Consider the following 23,856-nt stretch of genomic DNA (forward strand, 5'->3'; position numbering starts at 1 on the left):
AATGCAAAGGGAAGGTCTTCAAAGGGTGTTAAATTCTCCTGAAACGGAGAGTAAAATGCTGAGCGAGGCTCCCACTCCCATCAAGTGTCAAGACTGGGTCTCCAAAGATCTGGAAATGCACCTTTTTTTTTTTTTTTTTTTTTTGAGATCTGGTCTGTGGCAGGAGTTTCATAACCCCAAGTTCGAAATTTTTATCTCCGTCTTGAGGGAGAGGAAATCTGCCCAAGGTCCTAAGTGACCCGGTGTGGCAGGTAGTAACCACCGCACGGATAACTAATGCGCGGTCCCAGTGAGGGGCAGACATCCGAAGGGCTGTGGGAGCCAGAATCTCGGAAGAGGAGGGTGGGCGCAAGCCCCAGGTGACAGTGGGTGGAGGGTCCCAGCCTCTCACCCATTCCGCTCCAGGAGCCCCTGGGCGCGCCCCGCGGGGCAGCCCTCCTCACGCCAGTAGGGGGCGCCGAGGAGAAGGCGGGCGGGAGGCATCGGCGGGCAGAGCCACCGCCGCTCCCTCCCGGAGTTGGGACCAAGACTGCCGTCTGCCCATTAGTCCGCTGCGAGGGTCCCGGACGCGGCCCGGCCGGGTTCCGGGATCCGGAGTCCGGGAGAGTGTCCTGGCCCGGGTAGCCAGCAGTCCCGTCCGCGCCTGCCCGGAAGCGCCGGCGCCGAGGGGGCGGGGCCGGGAAGCGCTTCCGGGGGCGGGGGGCGCTGGCTGGGGCGGCAGCCGGAGCGGCGGGGACGGGCCTGGCGCCGGCGGCGGCGGAGGGGCGCCGCGAGCGGGCAATGTGAGCGCGGCGCTCTCGGCAGGTGAGGCGCGCCGGCTGGGGGTGGCGGCCGGTGGACAAGGTGCAGGGGAAGCCTGCGGTGCCGGGGGCAGTCCCCGGCCGCTGTCCGGTCTCCTATGGGCGCGGCGGGGCGGGAGCCGCGGCGCCTGGTCAGTCCGGCGGGCCGGCGGGCCGGCGGGTGGGCGGGTGGGCGGGTGGCGCGGGCTGGAGCCGCGGCCGGGCGGGGTCGGGAGGCCCCGGGCACCTGCTCCGGCCAGGCACGCGCCCCCGAGGGGCCAACCCTGCTCGGCCCGGGAGTCCGGGCGCTGCTGGCGGGGCTGAGGGTCGCACTCGGCCAACTGCCTCGGGCTCCCCAGCCTCCGCCCGAGCGTCTCGGGCTCCCTAGCTTCCGGGCTCCTCGCCCCGGGGGCGCCTCCCCCTTTGTAAGGGGAGGCCGAATGGTTAAGTCTCCAGAAGAGCCGGGCCGAGCCGCGGGGGTCGGCCCTGCTGGTGGCTACAACTGAGCCCCTGCCCCACGCCATCGCCTTTTTCCAGGTAAACAGGCGGCGGCGCGTCGTGCTTGGCCCTGGACGTCTCCTTGGTCACTCTCGCCTTCAGACTGTCCTGCCATTAGGGAAGGCTGGGCTGGCCTAGAGGTGTAGACTGTGTCCTTCTAGGCTAGGCGGCTGTGCCTAAGGGCGACATTAGTCTGGGAGTCACTCTTGAGGCTTTTCAGCAAGCCTCTTCCCCTCTGGACCTCAGTTTCCTCATCTGGTCAGTGAGGGGTTTAGATTAACTCTCTAGAGACCTTTCCAGCTCTGTCATTCTGTATATGTCTGAAATTGGAAGGGCTGTCCCTTGTTCAAGATACTGGGCAGTTTCACTGAAGACTTTTTTTGCAAATGTGGACTTTTTAGCCACTTAATACACTTGGTATCAGACAGGCTTTGAAATGATTCCAGGAAGCATTTCTAAATCTTACCTTATCATAATCCATCCCTTGCTTTTGTTCCTAGTAGTAGTCAGTCACATCCCGCTGAGTTTTTGCTTGCAAAATTTTTGTTGTTGTTTGTATTTGCCCATTTTCTCTTTGTTCCCTAGTCAGGCCCTGTTTGCTTCACATCTGGATTGTTGCAACAGCTTCTTAGCTGGTCTCTGACTTCAGAAGTCCCCCCACCTCCCCCATCCTTCCTTTATGCTAATGCCAAACTTAATATAGGAAGTCAAAAAAAGAGTGTTTGCTTGCTTATTAAATGTCAAGATGCTGTTCCATGTGGTGGGGGGAAGTAGTAGAAGGCGTACTTACAGCCTTCAAGCAGCTTTACACTGGGTTCTGAGACTTTACCTATGAAAAGGTGATTGCTGAGATGAGACTGTGTGCTGTAGAATTAAGAGGAAGGAGAGATGGAGGCCCTACAGGCCAAGTGGTCAGGGAAGGCTTAGTAGGGGGGTGGGGTTTAAGCTGGCTGCTAAAGGATGAGTAGGATTCAGATAGGAAAAGAGGAATCAGGCTCAGTGATCCTGATCCTATGGAGTTGGTGAATAGACGAGTCTCCTTGTAGAGAAGGGTTCATAAAAGAAGGGAGTAGGAGAGATTGGTTGGGCTAGTTCCTGAAAGAACTTGAACTCTAGGCCAAAGTTGAAACTATTCTAAAGACAGTGGTGAGAGGCAGGAGACTAGGAGTGCTTCATGATCTTTTGCAGGAGGGGAAGAGAGAGGCCGGGGGCCAGGAGATCAGCTGGAAGGCCATGGCATTTATAGTACTGTTCAAAGCTGAGTATGTCTTTTGCCTGCCACTTTATGTCCAGTCATTGCCCATCCTTATCTTTCCAGGGCTTTCCTTGGTTTGGCACCTCCTCACCTACCTGGACCTTATTCTCTGCGTCTCCTTTTCCCAGCCTGTTTCCTGCAGAAGTGAATTCATGGCTGCCTCTAGGGTTTTGCTCCTCTTGTTACCCCTCTGAAGTATTGGCCTCCTTTTTCTTCTCTGTGTAAATTCTCCATTTTACTTCCTTCAAGCCCCTGCTGAAGATATACTTCCTCCAGAGGGTGTTCCCTGACTGCCCTACCCCCATGCCTTTGTGGCACACAGAATCTGAACAACAGAATTCAGCGCTTGTTCCTTGGTTTTTGAACTTGTCCTTGTCCCATCTGGAGTAGGCATTTTTTGAGGGCATTGTGTCTTAATACTTCTCTCGAAGCCCTCGTAATATCTAACACTGTAGCTGGACTTTTATAATAGGTACTCAAATACTTCCTGATTGTTGTTGATAAACAACTTAAGAAAAAAATTGAACCACCCCACCCCATTTTAAAGGAGAATCTTTAGTAAGTTATCACTATTCTCTGTCATACATCATTTATGTCTAATGCTGCCATTCAAGGTGGATGTTTTCAGCTTTCATTTTTAGAGTGCAGATGACATAAAATGAATCTTTGAAACATTAAGATGTTTGCTCTTGATTATAGGAAAAGAAAAACTCATGTAATTCTTTAGTAGGAGGCTGTAGGGAAAGAATGTCAGCTTTGCAATCAGACGGGCCTGGGTTTGAATCCCAGCGAGGCTACTTACTAACCATGTGAACTTGGACAATTTATATAATGTCTCTGTACCTCTGTTTTCTCATCTGTAGTGTGAGGATAATAAATTCCATTTCATAGGGTTGCTTTAAGTTTTAACATGGAAAAAGTATATAAAGAAGGCAAAATTTATAGCACCTAGCAGCTGCTTAGTACCTTTTCATCATCATTATTAATAGGTGTAAATTTATCAAGGTGGAGAAATGATAGGCTCTTGAACCTCAGTGCATCTACTGAGCTGTGGATTTCCACATGTCTCTGGATCCTACTTGTACCTTCGATGTCAAGTCGAAATGTCTCTTGTCAAAAATATCAGCATCATGAATCTAGAATGCATCATTATGTTTTATTCCCGTTAATTTTCATGTTACGTTAGGTTAATGTTTTTCAAACTTCTTAATTGTGTCCATTTAATGTTTTATAGCTGACAGACTGCTGAATTTAGCTTAGTGAAAGTCATCAACTGAAGGCAGTTTAATTTCTAACAATTATTTTCTGGTTGTGTTGATGGCATGGAAAACCTCATGGAAGAAGGCAATTCAAGGTGAGCTTTTCTAATCCTTTTATCATAAGAGGCGGGACTTAATGTGTTTTCCAGGACCAGTACCCACTGAAATGCCAGCAATAAGCAGATAAGATGCTATTCCTTGACATTTTTGAGTTCTTTGCCTTAAAAAAGCATATTCATTCTTTTAACTGAAACAAATCTTTATTTCATGATAGAATTTTTAAACATCTAATTGCCCCCTTCATAGACAGAAGTAAAAAGAATGGACATCATGCAGAGAAATGGCTGCAAAATACAACAGATTGTAACCCCTTAATTATCCCTGTGTTGGTGTAGTGAGACATCCTTAAAAGAAATTTTTCCCCACTCCAAGGTGATCAGTAAGACTCTAGCACCAGTAAAAAACCCTACTTCTCACCACTGTGCCTGGATTAAAATCTTACTCGTCTAGGAGATAAGAATTCTAGCTCTGGAAACTGACAAATCCAGGTTCAAACCCTGGCTCAGCCAGTCATTAGTGACCTTGGGAAAGGTTCTTAGTCTCTGTGAGTGTTTTCTCATCTGTAGAATGGGGATGGCTGCGGTACCTGTCTCTTTGTGTTGTCATGAAGATTCAGTGAGCAGGTAAAGAGCTGCCTTAGCATACAGGACACAGTTGGGGCTCAGTAACTGTTATTGCCAGTCAGGTTAAAGAGTCCATTTCTACCCCGCTAGGAAAACTCAGAAGAAGCTTCTGACGTTCTACATCAACTGAAAGACAATCCCCACTGTCAAACCAAACCGCACTCTCAGAATTAGTGTATCCGAGCAGACTTGGAGAATGTTAACGCCTTGGTAGGAAATCTAACAGTTTGGATAAAAATGTTCTTTCAGGCTCACATGAATTAATGCAGTAAGAACTCTAGACTTGTTTTCTTTTAAATTAGGATGAGTGCTTCATGAATATCCATCACGGAATGCCATTTTATTTATTTTTTTCTTGCATTGGGTTTCAGCAGCACCAGAATGTTTCCTGCAGCCCTGGTGTTATTCGGCTGCTGCTTTCTAAAGGATTAGATTGTAATTCATGACGGCTCAATTTTAGTTTTGATCTAGACTCAGGCAGAAATACCTAGGAAAGTTATTTTTATATAGTTGTTACTGCTGTTACCATGCCTGTCATCCCCAGTGCTTCCATCTGTGGTCTTTTTAATGACTTTTCATATGAGAATGAAAAGTAGGGATCTTCAGGTCTTCGATGCCTGGTAGAGAAAGTCTAGCTTGAGTTGTGTCTCCGGTATCAGCAAGTGACTGAAGCCAGTAGGTGCAAATCTGGGTTTGGAATCATGAGCATCTTGATTGAGAATAATGGGTACTTCCTGGTGCCTTAAACAACTTCCAAATTTGTAACCTTGCTTTCTTTTCTTTAAAGCGTCATGGGGTATTTTTAAATGAAGTGGAGCAAGTTTGAGTGTTGATGGGTTAGATGGGGCTGAGCCGCCGTTCTGGGTTTTGTCTGCTGGTGGTATGATCCTACATCTCTGGGGTCTTCAGGAGGAAAAGATGAAAGCTGAGGGTGCGTCTGTGGTGGCAGTTGTGGATTTGGAGCCACTGGCTTGGTTCAAGTTGTGTCCACTGACATATGCTGAGAGCCTCTCTCTGCCAGACATGCTGCTGGGCTCTGGGCACACTGTTGCTGCCCTCAGAGGGCTCACCACTGAGGCTGTGAGTTGAGCAGCACCGGAGGCTCAGTAAATCATCTGAGTTGCTTAGGATTTACACTTTTACTTTTGCTGTTTGTCTTTATAGGACAACAGTTCCAGGGCTTTACCCAAGAATGCTGCAGAGGGGATTTCAAGACCCATGTGGGTGTTTGCCCAGATGACATTTAGGTGTCCTTTCTCATCTAGGTTCTCTTCAGAATGGGGTAGCAGTGTGGGAAGATGTCACTAGTCTAGGTTCTGGTTTTCACTGTTCAGTTTCCTTACAGCTTAACAAAAGGTGTGATGCAGAATTTTACTAGTCAAGGAAATGATGTGCTAAGGAGAGAACTCAGCGTGGATGTTACCTTTTTCATGAGATACCATGTTAGGTGATTTTGTAAGAGCAAATAACTGTTCTGCTCTCAGTGCTGTGCTGTCTTTTCTGTTTTCTCTCCCTGAGTAACCTCAGCTCACCACATCAATCTTCAACTAGTATGGTTTTGGTTGCTCCCAAATCCGTACCCCCAGGTTTGATGTTTCTCTGCAGCTCCAGCCGCGTACTTCCCATAGCTTGTTGGACGACTCTGTTCAGATACCCAGGGGGCAGCCTAAACTCAGCCTGTCTGAGGCGGAACTAACTTGCCTTCTAGAATGGATAGCATCCCTTAGTCTCCAAGCCTGTTGAGTTCTTCTTTGGACTTGTGTTCCAGTTGGCTGCCACCAGAACCAGAATTCAGTGTGAGTTTTCCCATCCAGTATTCAAGGCCACCCACGTTCCCGTGGTGGTAGTCTTTCCCACACCACTCCTTGTACCTGGGCCCTGGCCGCTGCCCAGGACACTACATTTTCACTCCACTGTTCTCTGCTCCAGCCATTCCTTCTGTCTGGAGTGTTCTTTCTGTTCCATTTGAAATGCAAGGTCCTGTTCAAATATTACTTCCACCATGAAGTTTTTCTTTATTCTCTTTTGATTTTTTTTTTTTATCTCTTTGGTGAAAAGTAGTCTTGTCATTGCTCTCATAGTTCTTTGTTGCTGCTTCTATTATCTACTTGATACAGTAATTACCCATCTGCTGCCACTTCCTCTAGATTCTTTGGTTTAAAAAATTATGTATTTTTAGGTAAAATCGTATAACATGTCTTTGAAAAACTTTCAGTGGGAATAATACAGCTATGTGATTAAAAATTTCAAAAAGTATAAAAGCCTGTTTTCTTTCCCTCTCTCCAGCCCGCAGTCCCCAATCCCAAAAGTCACCAACATTAGTAGTTTCATGGGATTCCTTCTGGAATGGATACAGCAGCATATATTTATTCTTTTAAGACAGGTACATGAAGGGAATCACATATATACAAATATTTTTCTATACCTCACTGGTTTTGGCTAAATATCAGAACTCTTTCCATGTCAAAGGATACAGGTCTCTGTCCTGTTTAATGGCTGGATAGTGTTTCATTATTGATTTTTTTTTTTTTGAACCAGTCTTCTCTATGTGAATTTTGAGGTTATTTCCCTCTTTTTTTTTGCACTGGGAAATAAAAATGCTCAGCAGACATCCTTGTTACACATATCCTAATATATTTTTGTAAGTACTGTATATTTGTAGGCTTTGTTCTTTTTTGTTTGCTTTGTTTTTGTAGGTTTAATTCTTAATAGTTAATTGTGGACCAAATGGTAAATGCCTTTTACATTTTGATCAGCATTACCAGATTATCCCTTAGGATTACAATTGCCAGCTCTTTTAAAATGTGTGCAAGCTAATAGGTTATAAGTAGTATCTCATTTTTTTTTCTTTTTGTAACTCTTGGTTATGAATAAAGCTAAACATCTTTTCATACGTTTTTGGTCATTTCTCTTTTTCTTTGAGCTGTTAATATCTTTTGCCCCTTCTTCCTTGGGATTTTCTGTGTCAGCCCAGTCTGAGCTACAACGTAAATTAAGGAATTTGGGAAGTAACCCTTTGTCAAATGTGCACGTGCTTTTCTTCAACATGTCATTTATCGTTTGGCAGGGCAAGGGGTTTTTTTAAATCATAAATTTCTATGTTGTCAAATGTATCTGTCTTTGTGGCTTCTGGGATTTATGTTATGCTTGCAAAGGCTTCTATGTCATTATAAATAAATTCATGCATACTTCCTTTCAGTTGTTTTTTGGTGGTAGTCAAGTCTTAAAAATATTGTCACAAGATTATAATGACATTAAATGGAAAATAGTAGGACCCTCCTTACCTTCTGTAGTGCTATATAAGAAATCGGTAAACATGCAGCACCTTTGAAAACCTAGGGGCTCTGTTTTCCATTAATCGGGTGTTTTATTTTATGTGAACCTGTTGTAATCATATATAAGGGCACTTGTTGCCTTTTTGCTCAAACTCATGGGAGGAGCAGGGTGTTGATGAACTGGTATCGGTCCTCCCTTCCCGGGAGCAGCCGTGCCTGTTAGGCTGTGGCAGCTGGTTTCCCTGCCTTTATGAAGTCGCTTTTTCTAAAGCTTCTTCAGGTAAAATGTGTTTATTCTTACTGAGCTTTGGAATCTAGATTAGGGGTATCATTCCCTTGTTTGCAGCGTTTCAGAACAGCGTCTTGTCCTGATGCCTGGGTGTGGTGAGATGTTCTGTAGCTTTTTTTGGGTGGGAGCTTGCAAAGATTTCAAGCAGCTTTACTTACTAAGCCTTGTTGTCATATGGTCTTGCATCAGATCTGGGTTTTCTTTTCAGAACATGCCAGCATGTTTATTTCTAGGACCTCTCCTTCACTTTTTACTTCAAGTCTGTGGGTTGAGTACCCCAGGCTGACATGTGTGGTAACTTACAGGACAGCACCTCTCCCCTGTAACTTGTGCCCACACTACCTCCCTGGGTGAGTGGCCTCCCTCCTCTGGTTGCCAGGTCTGCTTAACTCCCCAGCATATGTCCATGTTCTTCCCGAATCTGCTTGTTCTTCACTCCGTGTGATTCTGTCCTGCCCTGGGCTGCACTGGCCTTGCTTCTGTCCTCAGTGCTTTCGGGCTTGGCTTCCTCGCTACTCGGTCAGTTTGGATACCCCCTCACAGTCTGCTCTTGCTTTTTAAACACTGGTCTCAGTGCTGCTTTGAATTCTCTTGAACTTGGGCTGAACCTATATCTTCTTGGCAGCATCTGCTCTCTGTGCCTTTCACCTTCAAACACCAAAAGAAACAGTTGCTTAAGCCCTAGATCAGTGGTTTCTAATTAATAGAGGCTTTAGCATATAAAGATAGCTGTTTATTCAGAGCAGGTGAAATCAGCCAGGGTGAGGGGCTCTGATGGGGAAGAAGGGATAAATACTGTGATGATGGAAGGCACAATATACTGCAGCTGGAGGGCCACCTGGGACTTTTTTTCTGATCACAGCCCTTATCTCTACTGGTCGTTCTGATCCTGAAAGAATGCTGTAGTAAATTCCTAGAACTGAGATTGCTCAGTCACAGGGAATATGCATTTGTAAGTTTGATGGTTATTTCTAAAATGCCACCTTTTGCCTTTCTTCTCCATCTCCTTCCTCCTCACAGAGGAAGGGTAAGAGCTGTGGGCGACAGTAGGAGGGTGTTTGCCTCCTGTCACTGTCCCTTTCTCTGGCCACCATGCTAGGGCAGGAGTGTAATTTAGGGCAAGCTTTCTTTTCCTCTTGCCTCTTCTTCAACTCTTCCTGCCTCCCTTACTGGTCCTGCTGTTCTCCTTGGGCAAATTAAACAAGGATAAGGGGTTATTGTGTAAAGGGTTTGGATGGTCAGACTCTGCAATTATCCTGAAAAAGCTTCTTGGTGCCTCAGTTTTCTTATCTCTAAAATGGGAGTGATAGTACTGCCTTCTTGGGGAAGGTCAAGAGGATTCAGTGGAATACTGCATCTAAGACCTTTACGACAGGCTACCACGTATCAAGCATTCAGTAAGTGTTGGTTATTGATGATGATGATGGACTTTCCCAAGTAAGGGGGGAAGGCTGAGGAGTGTGGTGGGAGGTGGCAGTGATCGCCTTTTACAGTTGTTGAGGCTGCTGGGGGGGTGATGGGGGAATGTCAGGACGGCTCACATCAGAGATCATCCTTCCCAGAACCCTCTGTTGAGACCAGTGACGGCAGTGGAGTCTCATCAGCTGACCATGGCGGGGGTGGTGTGCGAGGTGAGAGCTGCTTCCAAGGGTGTGAAAGTATTCTCAAATTAAAGAAATCGGAAGAGCAGGAAGTTTGTGTGTCCATTGGTTGCATGAGCAGAAGAGGTCTGTGAAGAAATTAAGGAGCTGACTATTTTGAACTTCCCAACAGGCCATTTCAACTAACATCCTCTCCATGTATGTTTTTTAAAAGAAATATTTCACATTCTTATCCAAAATATAATTTTTACAAAACAAAACAAGTATTGTTAAAATAAATATTAATGGTAATTGAAGGGAAATGTCCAGTTTATGTACTCATTTTTTAATTAAAATATTTCAATGTAAATGTCTAGGTTGGCGATGGTTTTTTTGTTTAATATGATGGGACAGAAAGACTTGTGATTAATCTGAATTAAAGAGTACTGATTCTGATGTATTTAGTGAGTGGAATAATCAAATTCATTACTGATTTCTGAAGCAGCTGCAAACTTAGTCTAAATGAAAAACTAATATAAATCACTTCTCTGCATTATCAAAAATGAATTTCATTCCCATATCTAAGTTGGCAGGAATCTGTATTAAGCCTGTATCAAACTGCAAAACTGGGACTCTTATTCATCTTTGAATTCCCTTTGGTTTTGTACATGTGGAAGATTGAAATTGAATGACTATTTCCTATAAATGTAGAAAAATAATTTAAATTCCCAGTCAGTATGCCATTTAGTGATTGCAATTAAATCTAATACTTGCAGCACGTATGACAAAAGGCTAATTTCCTTAATTTGCAAAGAACTCTGACAATTCAATAAGAAGGCAGATATGGGCAGAGGATATCAATAGGCAGTTCAAAGACAGACTTAGGCAAATTGCCATGGAACATGAGAAAAGATGATCAACTTCATTTGTGATTAAATCACATCAAAACAATGAGATACCATTTTTAACCTGTCAGTGTGGCAAAAATGAAAAATTGGCATATCATTATTGGCAGTTATTGGGGGGGGAACAGGCACTTCCATGTGCTGCTGGTGAAAGGACACTTGCTGCCAGCTTTGGGGAGGTAAGTTGGCATTAATGACAGGTATGGAAAACTAACCCAGCAGCTCCTCTGCTAGGAGGAGATACTGTGGCTGTTTAAATTGTTTCCTGCTTTTGGTATCAACTGGGGACTGGTTAAGTACGTGTGACACAGCCATCCGTGGACAACTATGAAGTCAGGAAAGATAATGGAGTAGATGAGTTTGTGCCTCCATGGAAAGATTTTGGGGTGTATTAGGCATAGAGAGCAAACCTGTGGTACGCGGGGGAGAGGGGATGGGAAGGGATGCGTTAGGAGTGCAAGATTTGCAGATACTAACTTACTATATATAAAATAGATAAACAACAAGTTTTTACTGCATAGCACAGGGAACTTTATTCAGTGTCTCATGGTAACCCATAATGAAAAAGAATATGAATAGGAATATATGTGTGTATATGTATGACTGAAACATTGTACTGTACACCAGAAGTTGACACAACATTGTAAACCAACTATACTTCAATTTCTAAAAAAGCCAACCTAGTGAATAGCCGATGCTGGGAAACTGCTGATGCAGAGGAGTGGAGGGTTCTGTTTGAACTTGATGTTTCTATGAGAGGTTCTGGCTTCCTCTACCTCGGGACCGCTGGACCTGATAAATCAGGCCGTTGGGTGTAGAATCGTGATTAGTTATGCTTTTTACTGCCTTTAGCCTGCTATTGTGCCTAGGACTTAAATTACCTGCAAGTTCCCTGTGTGTCAGTCTTGCTGAAGAGTGTTAGTAGTTAGCAGCTCTAGGTGGGAGTCTGTGAATCTCATTGTCACTGCTGAAAGGAAGTGTCAGTGTCGAGGAGAGTGGAGCACTTCCTTTCTCATTTTGCAGAAAAGTGGAATCCCTCTCTCAGGTGTTAATCATGGTCTTTCGTTTTTCTCTTCAGTGATTTTCTTTCAAGTGTAGTTCTCTATTTTTCTTCTGAGAAGAAGATAAAAAGCTGCACAGAGGAGGAGGAAGCCTGGTTGTGAAGCTGTTTTCAGTTTTACAGGCTATTTCAGAAATACTTTCTTGTTTTCCTTTTTCTCCTGGTTTTTGCCCAGGACTCTGCACCTTTAAAAAGCCTGAACCCACCTTTCTTTTGCCCTTTAATTCCAAAAGTCACTATTTATACACCCTTGTGTCATGCAAATGCTATAATGATAGGTAACGTTTGACCACTCAGTAGGTGCCAGGCAGTGTCTGCGTTTTGTTTTGTGAAGTGAGCATGACCTCTGGAGCCAGACTGAAAAGTTCATCTGTTAGCTCTGGGACCTCTGGCAAGTGTCTTAACTTCTTTTCCTCAGTTTCTTCATCTATAAAATGGGAGCAGTCATAGTATTTCCCTCACGGAGTTGATAAGAGGATCCAGTTAGTTACTATCTGTAAGCTGTTTAGCACGGGATGAGTACTCATTATATGTAAGCTGTTATACGCATTCATTCCCTTGCTGTTATTACAGAAGTCTTGTTGGGTAGTAGTTCTTCCAAGACCTTTTCTAGGTACAGAAATCAAAGTTAACTGACTTGTTCAAGGCCACATAGCTATTTAAAAGTTCATCTTTATTTTTATTAGAAAGTGGCACAGCCAGGATTCACTTCCATGTCCAGCTTCAAAGTCAGTTCTCTTTGTTACACCATCCTGTCTCCCTAAAAAAAAGTCTATAATAGCTAATCTTGATTACCAGTGCCAAGTAGCCATTGTGCTAAATGCTTCCTACATATATTCCTCATAACAACCCACGAGGCAAGACTACTATTACTACCATTTTAAAAGAAAACTGAGACTTGGAAGGTTATATAAAGTACCTTGCCCAAGGTTTTACAAGTGTAAAGCACGTGTCATTTGAACCCATTCCCAACTCCAAATTCATGCTTCTGGCCGTTATGTTATAATCTTTGCTAATCTTTTAAAAACTGGATGAGGTACTTAAAAAATTTTAGTAAGTAGTACATTCACATAATTTAGAAATTTTTAGAGTCTAAAATAATTCACTGAAAGCTAAGGCTTTCCAGCTATCCCGTCCTCCTCCCAAGATGTTTTTGTGCATCATTCCAGACATATTCTGCTAATATCTATATATATGGATCTGGATACAGCCAGACATATGTATTTTCATGTCACTTTATACAAATAGCGTATATACTGCTCTGCATCTCACCTTTTTACATTCAGCAGCGTATTACGGTGATTGTTTCACATCAGTACGAGAAGACTTCCCTGTTCATTTTTTTCTGGTTATAAGGCAGGCTTTAGTATGCATTTACCATAATTTATTAGGCTGGCTCCTCTTGATGAGACTTTAGTTTATTTCTAATTTTTTATTATGAATAATGCTGTAATAAATTCCTAGAGCTAAAATTGCTCAGTCATGGGGGATCGTTTATAATTTTGCTGCATACTACTGAAATGCCCTCCAAAGTATTTGTGCCATTTTATACTCCACCAGCAGTCTCTGTCAAATTATCATCCAGTAGGAATTAAAAAAAATTTTTTTTTCATTTTGTTATTCCAAGTAATACATGTTCACTATAGAAGTTTGGAGAATACAGAAAAATACAAGGAAGAAAGTTAAAACATCTTTACTCTTACATTAATGTAAATATTTTTTATATATTTTAGTATTACCTATGTATATTTAATATCTGTATATACATATGTACTTCTAGAAATGTCCTTTATATTCTTTGGTTACCTGAGTTTTAACAGCTTTATTGACATAAAATTTACCTGCTTTAAGTATACAGTTCAGTGACTTTTAGCAAACTTAAAAAGTTGTCAGACTATCACCATAATTCAGTTTTAGACTATTTCTATAACCTATAAAGATCCCTTGTGTTCATTTGCAGTTGATCTTTACCTGATTTTTTTGCTGTGTTATTAAATATTTATTCAGCATACATTTATTGAGTATCTACCATGTGCCAGGCAGTCATCTGGCAGGTATTTAATAAAACAGATAAAAATTCCTGCCCTCACAGTTCTTATGTTTTGTGGAGCTAACTTTGTATGCTAACTTTGTATTCTTCTTTAACATCATTTTAATAATGACAGAATATTTCTTTTAGCATTTTTTATTGATTTATAATCATTTTACAATGTTGTGTCAAATTCCAGTGTTCAGCACAATTTTTCAGTCATACATGGACATATACACACTCATTGTCACATTTTTTTCTCTGTGAGCTACTATAAAGTTTTGTGTATATTTCTCTGTGCTATACAGAATAATCTCGTTTATCTTTTCTACAATTTTGAAATCCCAGTCTATCCCTTCAGTATATAGGCATATCTGATGTTAATATTACCCTTATTGCTGGACATTTAGGTTATTCCCATTGTTTGCTGTTGTAATTGAACATAGTTATGGATAAATTCTTGTGCTTGTACTCACAGAATACTGAGTCAAGAGAAACTGCCATTTCAAAGCTTTTGTTGTATTTGCCGACCAAAGTATGTGAGAGTACCCCAACCCTGTAACACTGCCAGCTGGCTAGTGAGTGCTTGATACGTAGTTTTTCCAAATTGAGATGTTCTATAAATGTAGAATACACATCACATTTTAAAGACTCAGTATGAAAAAAATATAAAATACCTGATTAATAACTCTAATATTGATGTTGAAGTGATAATGTTTTAGATATACTGGGTTAAATAAAACTTGTTAAAATTTGTTTTTATATTTTTACTTTTAAACAGTGTAACTGCTAGAAAACATTACACATGTGGCTTGCATTATATTTCAGTTGGAAAGCAGTGGTCTAGTTGTATTTTAAAATCGTTTTGTCAAACTTCTAAGAAAATACTCCATTGGGCTGCACTATGTTTGTAAACTAATTCAGGGGGAAAGTGTCCATCTTTAGAGTATCAAATCTTCCTGCCAGAAGCATGATACATGTCTTCATTTATACATGTTTTTGTCCTTATTAAAGTGTTACAGTTTTCTTCTTGTAGTTCCTATTTTTTGTTTATCCCCCAGACATTTTAGAGTTCGTTGCTACTGTTGGTTGTAACTTGTCATTAGCTTACCTGATTTTTTATAATTTTTGAAACCCTCTACTTGTTAGATTCTGATCCTAACAGATTTTTTCAAAAGACTCTCTTTATTTTCTGTATAAATAGTCATATCTCCCTTGAATAGTAATTTCACCTCCTTTTTTAGTGGCTGTATGCCTTACTTTTCTCTTGTCTTGTTGCTTTGGCTGGAACTTCAAGAACAATGTTAAGTAAGAGAAAAGTGATGGGCAGGCAACCTGGTTTCCTCCAAGGCACTAATGGGAATTCCTTTACCAAAGTGTTTACCAGAGTGTGCACCAGGGAACACTAATTCTTTGGAACATTAGTATGTGTACCTTGAGAGAAGAGTTTCACGGTTAAGTGAGTTTGCGAAGTGCTGAGTTAAGTCGAATTCTTGTCTGTGGGACTGTTCAGATGGGTTATTATGCTAATATGCTTTTTAATTCCTAGGAGGTAGGGATATTGAGCTTGGGGCTTATGATCTAAACACATTTTGGGAAACACAGATATAATGTTTCCTTTTTAAGGGTGATGCTGCTATTGATTTGCAATAGATACTGTTTATTATATTAAGAAAATATTGTTCTATTCCTAGCTTTTTGAGTATTTTTTCCTTACTCTGAAAGGGTGTTTTAATGGCGGTGCTGGGGGATGAAACCTAGGACCCTATGCATGCTAAGCACATGCTGTACCACTGAGCTATACCTACACCCTTCTGTTTCTTTTTAATTTAATTCTTGCAATTTATATTATTTTAAAAATTTGTCCATACCATTCCGATTTCAAATTGATTTCAATCATAAATCTAGGATAAATAAAGGCACAGATTCTTCTTTAACTAAAATATTTTAACTCAAATTCTGATGTGATCTATTCACACTAACTCATCTTTTTCTGCAAGAGTCTTATATTTAGTTGCACATTGTCTTAAAATTTAAAACTGTCTCTGTGATTAAATACTGTTCTGTATTAACTTTTTTGTTTTATTTGGGTGTAATTTTTTGTTCCTTTTTAACCTCTTAAGTAATTTAATTTATTTTTATTCTTTATTGTTTAAAAATTTTTAAGGCACTGACTTTGTTAAAATTTGTTATTTCAAAACCCCAACACTTCACTATGAAAAATCTCAAGTGTACAGAAAAGTGGAATTTTGCAATAAACACCTGTACTCAGTCTAGACTCTAAACTTGTTAACATTTTATCTTGTTTGCTTTATCATATATCTACCCACCTCTTTTTTTGGATGCATTGTCAAGTAAGTTGAAGACATAAGTAAACTTCATTCCTAAACCCTTCTTGCTACAGAGATGATGTGAGTCTTCTTATTTTCTAAAATAGTTTTATTCCTTATTGATTTTCTCTTTGATTAATTACTTATTCAGGAGGTGTTTAAATTTCTATTGGTTGGATTTTAAAAATGAAAATACAATTATAAGATCTAATTTTGTTGTGTTTTGTTCAGAGAATGCAGCCTACGCTGTATACCCTTCTGTAGTTCTGAGTGATTCAGTGCTGTGGATTCTAGGCAAGGGGCAGCCAGCTTGTCCTGAGTTTGTCAGTGCTGGGAGCATTAGTGGAGGATGATACACTCATGATAAGTCCACGCTTGCTCCTGCTGTCAAAAAACTCTTCACTGAAAGAGAGTGAGCATTGCTTTATGAATTACCAACCCAAAAGGATATAAAGATGTGTAGAGCTGAAGGGGGAAAAATGCACATCAAGACAGCAACCCAGAGAGTTTAGTTCTATTCAATGTATCCAGTGTGCTGTATACTTGAAAAAAACCAATTGGAAATATACAAATAAGGCAGAACTTTTTTTTAAAATGAATTTACTTATTTCTCACAGAGTACTTCAAATCCTCAAAGGTAGGTGAAACAAGGAAATGTATTTCTTAAAAGGATACGAAATTCTCAGGGCTAAAGTGGCCCTACTACGTGTAATGTGTTTTACTTTGATCAAGACGAATGTTTGGCAATTAGGATACTGGGCTAATTGATCATTAGGTTATTTAGCTTTAGATGAATTAACCAAGACGTGAAGGACTGAAAACAAGTAAGAGGAAAAATGCTCAGCCAGACCCTAGAAGGTATGGTAGCTCCGATGGTGGTAGTGATGGTGGTTTTGCAAGCTTGTGTTTATGCCACTTACACTTAGCGAGGAGTCACTGGTGAATTATGAAACTTTCTCTTTCCGCAGATTACGCTTCATGTCAGTAGAAATGGACAGCAGCAGTTTTATTCAGTTTGATGTGCCCGAGTACAGCAGCACTGTTCTGAGCCAGCTAAACGAACTCCGCCTGCAAGGGAAACTATGTGATATCATTGTCCACATTCAGGGTCAGCCGTTCCGAGCCCACAAAGCAGTCCTCGCAGCCAGCTCTCCCTATTTCCGGGACCATTCAGCATTAAGTACCATGAGTGGCTTGTCAATATCAGTGATTAAAAATCCCAATGTGTTTGAACAGTTGCTTTCATTTTGTTACACTGGAAGAATGTCCTTGCAGCTGAAGGATGTTGTCAGTTTTCTGACAGCAGCCAGCTTTCTTCAGATGCAGTGTGTCATTGACAAGTGCACGCAGATCCTTGAGAGCATCCATTCAAAGATCAGTGTTGGAGATGTGGACTCCGTGACCGTCGGCGCTGAGGAGACTCCAGAGAGTCGTAACGGAGTTAAAGACAGCAGCTTCTTTGCCAACCCGGTTGAGATCTCCCCTCCATACTGCTCTCAGGTACGGCAGCCCACCACAAGCAGTGATCTCCGGATGGAGACGACGCCCAGCAAAGCTTTGCGCAGCCGTTTACAGGAGGAAGGGCACTCGGACCGAGGGAGCAGTGGGAGCGTCTCTGAATACGAGATTCAGATAGAGGGGGACCATGAGCAAGGGGACCTGTTGGTGAGGGAGAGCCAGATCACTGAGGTGAAAGTGAAGATGGAAAAGTCCGACCGGCCCAGCTGTTCTGACAGCTCCTCCCTGGGAGACGATGGGTACCACACCGAGATGGTTGATGGGGAGCAAGTTGTGGCAGTGAATGTGGGTTCCTATGGTTCTGTTCTCCAGCACGCGTATTCCTACTCCCAAGCAGCCTCACAGCCAACTAGTGTATCCGAAGCTTTCGGAAGTTTGAGTAATTCCAGCCCATCCAGATCCATGCTGAGCTGTTTCCGAGGAGGGCGTGCTCGCCAAAAGCGGGCTCTTTCTGTCCATCTGCACAGTGATCTGCAGGGCTTGATGCAGGGTTCCGACAGTGAAGCTATGATGAATAACCCTGGGTATGAGAGCAGTCCCCGGGAGAGGAGTGCGAGAGGCCACTGGTACCCGTACAACGAGAGGTTGATCTGTATTTACTGTGGGAAGTCCTTCAACCAGAAAGGAAGCCTCGACAGGCACATGCGACTCCACATGGGAATCACCCCCTTTGTGTGCAAGTTCTGCGGGAAGAAATACACACGGAAGGACCAGCTGGAGTACCACATCCGGGGCCACACTGATGATAAACCATTCCGCTGTGAGATCTGCGGAAAGTGCTTTCCATTCCAGGGTACCCTCAACCAGCACCTGCGGAAAAACCACCCGGGCGTGGCAGAAGTCAGGAGTCGCATCGAGTCCCCAGAGAGAACAGATGTGTATGTGGAACAGAAACTAGAAAACGATACATCGGCCTCAGAGATGGCCCTAGATTCCCGGATGGAAATTCACACAGTGTCTGATGTTCCTGATTAAGATGGTAAAGAAGTGCACCCACACAAAGCACATTAATCGATGCATATTTGTGATTTGCTTTGTTGTAATCTTTGGTTTTCCCAACCATCTGGAAATCTCTTGGTCTCTTGGCAGTTTTTCTAAGGTTTCTGGAAGGAGCGCTTCATTGTGTTTATCCTTTCCCCCGCCCGCCCTCCCCCCAAGGAGCTCAAAGCATGAAGGGCAGTGTATCCAGGGAAAACACAGGCTGACAGTATTCCTCTTTGGCTGAACTCTTCATCCAAAATCTGCCAGTGATTTAACTATGCCAACTGGTTGACCCTACATTCTCTGCCAAGAGGCATACTCTCTCATTGTGTGCACTGGCACCAGTGCATTTCCATGGAGGGAGACTAGGATGCCGTCAGCTGATTCAAATGGGTAACCTTTTCTAATTTAAAATTACTTTTAGGGGGTAGTTAGACAATTTATATATATATATAATAAAGTGATTATTATATATATAGTATATATACATTCTCAAATTTGATTTTATTCTGGTTGAGGTGAATGTAAGAGGAATATATAATTTAATACAATGTGAACAGAGCTTTTGACTCTGTCTCGTCCTTACCTAATATGTTAGGATTTTGCCCCTTTATTTCCCTTACAAAAGAATGTTAATAGGTTTTCATATATATTAATCATCGTGTCCAAAAGCAAGCAAAGCAAATCACAGTGTTCGTAGCTCTGCTTCATAACAAGTACATAAACCAAATGCCATAAAATATATTCAACTCTAGTTGGAAACCATTTGGGATTTTTGTTAGTTATCCAGCAGGTAAGCTGGATGACCCGTGGTGCTGACCTTTTTACATATTGTAGTGTTATATTAGCCAACCCCAAAGGAGCAGTGGTTTTCAATGTTTTTACTGGCCTACGAATCTACCTTCATTCCGTACTGTAGAAACATACATACCAGGTAACTAAATCGAATCACTCTCTACCATGAGTTAGTACTCTCACTAAAGGAAAGGGATTTGTAGTTATGTCTACAAAATTCTCCAAGCAGTGTTGTGGGTTTTTTTTCTTCTTCTTCTTCCTCTTTTCAAACAGCCAGTTCAGGTGCACAGCAACTTTTTCTACATGCAGTTCCCAGGGAAACTGCAGAACTTGGAATTTGTACTTTTTGTAAACATATACTCTATGGGAATTGCAAGCAATATATCTTAGTATTGTGTGTGCTAACGAGAGCCTCAGTGGCTCCCCACTCTCTCAGTGTTTCCTGCTTAAAGAAACCAACAGTTAAAAAGCCCTCTAAGATACTCTGTGTGTCACCAAATCTCTGTGTGTCACCATTTTTTGGTCACGTGGTGCTATTTTTATGTTATGTCTCTTTTAGGTCAGTATAGTTGTAGAAAATGTGAAATCTAATGGTAAAAGTGAATTACAGTTTTTTTCCTCTCTTGAGTTTATAGCTTGAAAAAAAAAGACCTCAAAAGCATGTGCTGGCAAACATATTACTGTATAAAAACATACCCGTCCTATTTGGATAATGTTTTATTAGTACTTTAGGAAATGTCTTCAGTTTTATATTTTGTTCACCCGTGTGCTTCTAGCATACAAAATGGGCTTTATAAGTTTGCTTTGGTACTGTATACTCTGACAGTAATTTTGTAAGCAATTTGGTGGTGATTTTGTGCTGGTAAGGTGTCAGCACTCCAGACTCTGCTTGAGAACCTTGGCTCTGAAACTCACAACCAGTGTGTCTCCGCAGGGGAACAGCACACACCACCTAAGAGAAAAACAAACGAAAAGACCAACCTCACAGGCTGGGAGTTAAAGGAATACAAAAATAGATGTTTGCTGGCTTTCCATGCTTTTTTGGCTCTTAAAATACCAAGAATGGAGTTGGGTGGGGGTGTTTGGGGATTTTGTTTTGTTTTTTTGTTTTGGGGTTTTTTTTTGTGGGAAAAAATCATCCAGGCCCTTGTGTGTGATCGCCCCTGGGGCGGTAGTTGTGCAGTAGCATCTCTTTAGCACATGGGATCTGCTCGCGCGTGAACCACCGCGCTCCACATCAGTGTTACTACGTACAGACACACTCGCGTCCTGCTGCTCCGAGGAGCAGCTCTTGCTAATCGGGTACATAGTATGCCTTTTTCCTGTCAGACTGCCTAAGTAAGGGGTCTGTTCTCTCCCTGAAGCACTTGCTTAACTCCTGTCAAAGCCGCGTGCCTCAAGGGGAGGCCAGACTCCAAGTGTTTACCCACTTAAATATGTTCTGGGGTTTCAGGTAAATGTTTGTGATTTTTTTTTCCTTACATGAGTAAGTTTGGTTTTGATTTTTTTTTCAAAGAATTAAATGCAAAAAATTTGTGTTGTGATACAAATTAAGTTTGTGACAAGAAACACCCAAATCAAGGACACGAGAGGTCAGGCTCAGGGAAGGAACCTCCTTACTCAGGCTTGGGGCCTTCTGGGAGGGCTCCAGAGCATTCTGAGACACATGAGAAAAGTTAGGAGGGGGGCACTTGGGGCAGGCACCTTGAATGTCCTGGTTCTTGTCACCGTGTCAGTCTTAACCTTATTTACATGGAGTTCTTTGTGTTTGTAAATTTGTTTAACTGGTTTGAGTTTACCAAAGAGTGACTTATCCAAAATTGTCTTTGACAAAAATATACATTGCTTTGATTGTACAGTTCAGGTTCAGACCTTGTAATGGGACTGTTAAGGGGCAGAAAATTGATTGAGTTTCTCTCTAATAATCATGATTCCACGTTTTGCAAGTTCCACTTGCTCCCATTCATGTTGCTAACACTTTCCCCTTTCCACTGCTAGCAGTGTTAAGAATGAATTCTCAAGCCATAACACAGTACTGTAAGGTTCCACAGGGCTTCGAGGGAGGCAGCGCGGGCCCGCCCAGAGCTGCGGGGCTCTGCGCGTGCGCACCGCCGTACTCTCAGTGTGCGGCGGCGAGTGAAAGATTAACTCCATTCAGATCGGGCAGCAGCAATTAATTGTGCCTTGTCACATGAGGATGTGCCAGGAGGATTAACGTGACCACAGAACAGAAACATTCTCTCCCCGAAGTTCACTTCACGTCTCCGCAGACGAAGTCCGCTGTGTAACTCCTTTAGAGCAACTTTTTGGAAAGCAAAGTCCCTATTTCTGTACAGTTTTAGGTTAGATGTTTCATTTATTTAAAAAAAATGCAAAAATCAATTCAGATAAAAGTGATATGTGAAGAAATCTTTTACAGTAAAATATATCCTGAATTCACATAGGTTTGTTCATAATTGAGTCTCTTCTTGAGCTACCTTTTCAAACACGTAGACAATGTGAAGACAGTGACAGCATCCTTTTCTATAGGTGTTTAACCTGTTATTATAAACTGTGAAGACAAAGAATTTTATACTTTTACTAATGTTTGTGGTTTTAAGCAGTTATTTTCATTCTAATCAGTTCTCTACCCTCTAATTTCTATTAAAGCTGTAAATACATTTAGAAATTATATTTGTAAATACAGTATATGAAGTCAAGTTAATTTTGGGGTCAGTGGAAAGCCTCCCAATTGGCTCTGCCTTGGCAGTTGTTTTGTTTTTTTGGTGGTTGTTTTTTTGTTTTTGTTTTTGTTTTTGGTTGGTTAGTTGGTTTTTTGTTTTTGTTTTGTTTTTTGGTTTTTTTTTTTTTTTTTTTGACAGCAGAAAGGATACTGTCGGTTCACTGTTAAGCAGAATATACTGTAGAACTAAATTGATAATTTCTAAATCTTCCAGAGCATGAGTAGATATCTTTTCTAAAGATAGCAGTTATAACCAAGTCTTTGTTTTTTCCCTTAGCCCAGATCATAGGCCTGCTTAATTTTGTGTGTGGTTTTGTTTTTACTTTTGTTTTTACAGCCTAGTCTCTAGGAAGAATTTGCAGGAACACAAAACAAGGGCTGGGGAGGGGATCATTTACGTGAATGAGCTTTACTTTAAAGAAATCAATGTTTTTTATTTTAACGTTTTTCATTAGTTACTGTGATTTTTGTTGTTGTCGTTGTTATTGTTAAATTCTGTAATGGTTTCCTGTGAAGCCTCCACTGAAAGGGACTCAAATATGCAACACCTAAACTATTTTCCAAGGGCACATGCCCCTTGAATGGTGCTTCTAGACTGGTCAGGGTTATTTATTAAATTTTATATATGAAAGTATTGGGGAATTATGTAAATTCTTTATATGAAACTATCTAGTTCATAAATCATAGATTTCATATTACTCAGTGCAACTGAACGGAAAGTTCAGGAAAGTCATTCACATTGTTCCAAATTTGTAATGGTCGTCACACGTCACATGTCTTTTCAGTAAGTGCCAGAGTGTTTCCACTGTTTCTGCCCAGTGCTTGACGACTTGGCCCACAAGGGAACCTGGTCTCTCCGGTTCCCCTCTGGGGCTGGCACAGGCAGGGCTGCTGTAGTTCTCGATCGTCAAGTCCTGGAGTAAGCCTTGCAGCAGATTCAGTAAACAGACCTCTTGCTGCCCCTCAGTGACAAGTATGCTGTGAATTCAACCTTTGGACTTGCTGCCCAAGCCTTTGGTTGCTGCCCTGACTATAGTAAGAGGTAAACTTACCTGGTTTCTTCGAGAAGGACCATTTTCCTAATGTGAAAACCATCTCTCTCACCACTTTTATCAGTAGGGCTAACATTTTTTTCCGTTATAAATGGTTGAGCAATTTGAATGACTTAACACAGTGTCATTATCTTGCAATATAAACTGGTAACCTCACAACTCCACACTTCATCACCATATGAAGTAAATGAAGCTAGCTAAGCGGATGCTATATCAACTAGTAACTTGCCATTAAGGATTATTTTATAGCATGAATTTAAGACTATTTATTCAAATGATATTTTACTCTTGTATTCATTTTGTTTTAGATTTGTGACATGAATATTTCAGTGCTGCTTAATTTTGTTCTGAATTCTTGTTTCTTGCTTGTAAATGGCTTTTTTATGGTATAAAGTCAATGGAAATTGCTGTTTGTAAATAAAAATGCTGCTAGAGCAAATGTGCTGCGGTCTCCCTCTGTATTTGCCCTTCTGGCCTCCTGAGTTTCACAGGCTCTCACAAACATCCGTAGTGTCATAGTGTCTGTAACCACTGTTTTTGAAAGGTGAGGATTTCATCAGAAGCTCTTGTGCCACTGTGGTGCTGGAAAGAGGAGAAAGAAGCAGATATATTTCTGACCTTTCTCTTGTGTAGCAAAGACTGGATTGTTGGGGCCCCAGTCTGCACCCAGAATTGCTGGTGAATCCTTTCCCCAGTTCCCTGCAGAAGTACTCCCTGGCTCCCTTGAATGTGCCTTGTTCACTCCCACCGTGGAGCTTGGAGGTGCACGCACCCTGTCTGCTGTCTCCAACTATCAGAAACAAAGCAAGACCATGTGGGGCCTTCGTAGGTACAGAAGAAAAGGCT

General features: G+C 41.8%; 1 protein-coding gene across 1 annotated transcript; it reads left to right on the forward strand.

Annotated features, from left to right (window-relative positions):
* Nucleotides 1–705: 705 nt before the first annotated feature.
* ZBTB34 (zinc finger and BTB domain containing 34) lies at nt 706–23,449 on the forward strand. Its single transcript, XM_032478461.1, has 2 exons — nt 706–804; nt 16,911–23,449. The coding sequence occupies exon 2, from the start codon at nt 16,921–16,923 to the stop codon at nt 18,433–18,435; it is 1,515 nt and encodes a 504-aa protein (XP_032334352.1). The 5' UTR covers nt 706–804; nt 16,911–16,920; the 3' UTR covers nt 18,436–23,449.
* The last annotated feature ends 407 nt before the right edge of the window (nt 23,450–23,856 follow it).

This window comes from Camelus ferus, chromosome 4 (genome assembly GCF_009834535.1).
Source record: "Camelus ferus isolate YT-003-E chromosome 4, BCGSAC_Cfer_1.0, whole genome shotgun sequence".
Classification (NCBI taxonomy): Eukaryota; Metazoa; Chordata; class Mammalia; order Artiodactyla; family Camelidae; genus Camelus; species Camelus ferus.